Genomic DNA, 5,000 nt, shown 5'->3' on the forward strand with positions numbered 1-5,000 from the left:
AAAACGTAGTATTGTTTTTACTGTTGGTGCTTTTACTCATGTTCAAGAGTTTCATTCTTTTTTAAATGTTACCCAAAAATAAGATTTCTTTATTTTAAACTCCGCATTTCTGAGGTTGAAATCGAACCGGACCAGCTCAGCCCCACCCAAAGCGTACGGCAAACGCAAATATTTTACAATTAAAATCTCCATTTATGAATATTTTACATTTAAAGCTGCGCTTCGTAAACAATAAAACCTTTCCCAGACATGTAAGAATCGTCGGATTGAACAGATTTCACCTTTAAAAACAAAAATGTATTTCACAATACCAGCTTGCAATAACTCTGCTTAATTTGGTTATTCCATCATACTGTTAAAAATTTTCCAGCCCTGAAATTAGCCACGCCCACTTTCTTAGTTTGAGGATCTTAACTCCGCCTCCCTAACACCCTTATGTAGAATTTAAAAAGAGGGTGTGGTTGATTAAAAGAAGAAGAAAGGTAGGGTTGTTAATTACATTTGTTTGTTTGTTTTTGGCTGTAAAAAAATCTAAAGCGCTCCTTTAAGTCATGCGGCGACAGTGACGGAGCAGTATAAGGTGAAGGCTTTATTACAGAACTCGTTGCTCCGATCGCTTGAGTGTGACGGGTTCTTTGTCAGCGTCTGTGCTGCCGAGCTGGTGAGCTGGTGTCATTCAGAGTGACTCACTCTGGCTCGATCTTGCACTGGATGAACCTCCTCAGCTTACTGAACACTCTGACACTGTGGGCTTATTATGCTCTCTAATACCACACGCCCAGAAAGTGTGACGCAATCAGGATAACAAAGGTGAATCATTTAAATCAAGGTGTGTGTGTGTGTGTGTAGGGGGCTTCGATTTAGCAATTATAATCATTACTTAGCAATTATAATCAAAGCAACGGTTATGCAAGAAAGAACCTGATGGTGTTATACACCTATGACTATAAAAGGCTTGATTAATGATGAATCTGAGTAAGGCTATGACTCAGGAGCAGGCATTAGTCATAGATTTGATAGGTTTACACTCACACACACGACATAACGCGCCAGACGAGCTACGGCGTAGAGTGTACGAGCGACGCCGAACGGTGTGAAAAGAAAAGTGGCATGAACACTGAGTCCTATCAGCCTTCTACACATGAGTCAGAAGCAACTTCACACACGTCTGATCTGTATCACAAGCAAGAAGCAACACCTTCATGAAAACCTACGTAGACTTAAAAAAAAAAAAAAAAAAAAAAAAGTATTTCGAATATGGATAAATTCTGTAAATAGAAGAATCAATTGGTCCAAATCCTACCTTTAAACTCCAGGAGCGGTCGGAAATGCGGGTAAAGATGCAGCGTGGCATTGCCCTGTGAGAGAGAGAGAGAGAGAGAGAGAGAGAGAGAGAGAGAGAGAGAGAGAGAGAGAGAAATAAGACGGAGTGAAGAAATATAGAGCAGTAATACAGAGGAGTGATAGTGGTGATGAGTGGAGCAGATCGCTGAGTGTATGGAGAGGGAAGACAGGGCCAGCTAGAGGGAGCCTCCCTTCTCTCTCTCTCTCTCGCTCTCTCTCTCTCTCTCTCTCTCTCAGCGTCACAGTCTCAGCTGCAGCTCCTCTCTCTTCCTCCAGCACTCAGTTTAAGCTCCCGCATATAGCCGATAATCTCTATTTACACCCCTCCTCTGGTACAACTCTCTAGTACATTATTCAACTCTCATTCACAGTAAGTGAGAGAGACTGTGTGTGTGTGTGTGTGTGTGTGTGAGCACAGGAGAAACATGTGTGCTGTAAAATGACACGTTGTGGCTTTAAGATAACCCCTAACACCCAGAACACACCACCAAGCCAGCTATAATTTGCACGCACACATTGTCTGTGGATTTGATTCACACAGAAACAAACTTTTGTCTGCTGCGCTAAAGTCTGAATACGTCCAAAGTCGATTGTTCCTTTTTCTCTGTGCCGCTTTCTCGAGCGACACTTTCTCAAGTGCTCCCTTTCATCTGCAGCACTTTTGTCTGCACCGATTACTCGAATGTCCGTTTTCGTCTGCAACGCATACTCGAAAGGCTGCTTTTTTTCTGTGATGTATTTCCTGAATGCGTCGTTTCTACTGCGATGGTTTCTCGAAGCCTCGTGTTTGTCTGCTGTATCTTCTCGCATGCTTGGTTTTGCCTGCAGAGCTTTCTTGAACGCTCGGTTTCGTCTGGACCGCTTTCTCCTACGCTTGCTTTCATCTGCGGTTGTCATGATGGCTTGGACAATTTTTGTTTCGGTCTTGTGCCGTATGCCTTTGTGCCGTATGTTTTGTGTTTTCACGTGTGTTCCTCCCCTGTTTATACGTGTTGTCTTGCGTGTGTTTTTTGCTGAGTCCTCGTCTCTGTGCGTAGTTTTTGACCTGGTGTTTTCTCGTATCTTGGTTTGTATTTTAGTTGCTCTAGTGTTTTCCTGTGTCTGGTTCATTTTAATGTATTAATAAAACCCTTGTCGCCTTCTATCCCTGTATTTATGTCTGGCTTTTGTTTCCATGGACGCACCAGCACCCGACACCAGTGCTTTCTAAAATGTCCCGTTTCGTCTGCAGTGTATTCTCAAATTATCACATGCCCGATTTCATTTGCAGCATTCTCTTAAATCCCCAATTCCCTCCCCAGCTTTTCTCAACTACCTGGGTTATGGATCAGGGTTCAACTCCAGCACTGCCAAGCTGCCACCGTTGGGCCCTTTAGCGAGGCCCTTAAACCTCTCTGATCCAGTGGTGCTGTATTATGTCTGACCCTCTGACCCCAACCTCCAAAATTGTATGTTCATTCATTCATTCATCTTCTACCGCTTATCCGAACTACCTCGGGTCACGGGGAGCCTGTGCCTATCTCAGGCGTCATAGGGCATCAAGGCAGGATACACCCTGGACGGAGTGCCAACCCATCGCAGGGCACACACACACACTCTCATTCACTCACACACTCACACACTATGGACAATTTTCCAGAGATGCCAATCAACCTACCATGCATGTCTTTGGACCGGGGGAGGAAACCGGAGTACCCGGAGGAAACCCCCGAGGCACGGGGAGAACATGCAAACTCCACACACACAAGGTGGAGGTGGGAATCGAACCCCCAACCCTGGAGGTGTGAGGCGAACGTGCTAACCACTAAGCCTTGAAAGAAAACTCATGAAGCTACACGATGGTAGACTCCAACAGACTAAGAGAAAGATTAAAGCTTAAAGTCTGAGGATCCTGAAATATATCCTTTACACTTCATCAATTTCCATTCTTGCCATGTACATCTAGATTTATGTTAAAAAACAACAAAAAACAAACAAACAAAAACTCCAGAGTCAAATGTTAAAACGACGCCATGCAATTTATGCGTAATAACACGGTGTGTAATAAAGCCTTGATCAGAGATGTTCAACACAATGATTTTAATATTAACATTAACATTAAGAAGGAAAACTCACGGTTAGCGATTCTCGTTTCCTGCCACTGGTTATGAAGGTGAACCCTTGCGTTTCTATGGCAACGCCTGATTTCTGAATGTGCTCCTCGACATACCTGAGATAATTATTTGAAAAAAATATAATAATAATAATAATAATAATAATAATAATAATAATAATAATAATAATAATAATAATAACAGATTCAAACTGAGATCAGGACAAACCTGGACTTTGTGGTCTGATTAATGCTGAATTTTGTGATATCTGAATCAGGAAATTTTAAACTCTTGCTATTTTTAGTAACAAAACTGTAAAAATATTTACCAGTTAATAAAGGAGCTTTTCCCGGCTGAGTGATTACCCAGAATCATCACTATTATCTTCTTTCGAGGAGGCAGCAGGATCAGACCCAGACTGGAGGATATTTTCACAAGGCCTAAAGGATGCACACACACACACACACACACACACACACCGAGACACACACACAGAGACACACATACACACAGACACGTGCACACACACATACACACACACCACACACACACACACAGAGACACACACATACACAGATACGCGCACACACACATACACACACACCACACACAAACACAGACACACGCACACACACATACACACACACAGACAGTCAGATAGACACAAACGCACATACACACGTACAGATACACACACAGACACATACACACCCAGACAAATACACAGATACACACACACATACACAGACACACACGCACACACACACAGACAGAGACAGACACACACATGTACAGAGAGACACACATGCACAGAGACAGATATATATTATATATTAATATAGCAGTGTTATAATATATAATATAAATATATGATATTATATATATGCATGATATTATATGTATTAATTAGTGTTAGTGTTAGTGTTCAATTATCTTCAGGGTACATTCAAATTTTGAACTGAGAACTCTGGACACTAAATTAAGCTTAATAAAGCTTTGCAGAAAAAAAGAAAGTGAAGGGATGTGGTTTCTGTATCTGGAGCAAAACAAGTATTTCTTTAAGTGCTGTGAAGAAGAGCTGATAGTGGAGCTGGAGACTCCTTCTGTAAACATCCTTTTAGAAAACACTATCAATGAACGCTTTTAGATTTTATTAGAGTTAAATTAAACGGCACATTCCTCCATGCAAGTGCCTATAAAACCATACTATTTTATACATTATAGCACATTAACGTAATCCTGTAAGCTGAACTATCGCTGCATTCACTAGGACACTTCTTTCTCTTAATCTCTCAACTTACTAAAACACTTAAGACAAAAAGAATATTCACAAGAGCCATGGACGGGTGAGAACCGCGAAAATAGAGTTTATTGCAAAATTTTTTGAAAAACGAATTTCTTTTTTGATTCATATTTCAGATTTTAGGCCTTTAGCTTTCCCTTTATTTTCGCCTCAACCTCTTTTGGCTTTTTGACATATAAAAAAAAACTCCCTAGGGACTTTCATTCATTCATTCATCTTCTACCACTTATCCGAACTACCTCGGGTCACGGGGAGCCTGT

At 41.4% G+C, this 5,000-nt stretch overlaps 1 protein-coding gene across 1 annotated transcript in view; it reads right to left on the reverse strand.

Moving 5' to 3' along the window:
- The window catches only part of si:dkey-98f17.5 (uncharacterized protein LOC569123 homolog), a 23,394-nt gene that overhangs the window by 16,410 nt on the left and 1,984 nt on the right, over window positions 1-5,000 (reverse strand). The window contains exons 2-4 of the mRNA XM_060883691.1: window positions 3,766-3,877; window positions 3,460-3,553; window positions 1,304-1,358 (exon numbers count right to left, since the gene is read on the reverse strand). Of these exons, the coding sequence (XP_060739674.1) occupies window positions 1,304-1,358; window positions 3,460-3,553; window positions 3,766-3,877 (261 nt within the window). The remainder of the gene's footprint in view (window positions 1-1,303; window positions 1,359-3,459; window positions 3,554-3,765; window positions 3,878-5,000) is intronic.

This window comes from Tachysurus vachellii, chromosome 12, assembly GCF_030014155.1.
Source record: "Tachysurus vachellii isolate PV-2020 chromosome 12, HZAU_Pvac_v1, whole genome shotgun sequence".
NCBI classification, from domain to species: Eukaryota; Metazoa; Chordata; class Actinopteri; order Siluriformes; family Bagridae; genus Tachysurus; species Tachysurus vachellii.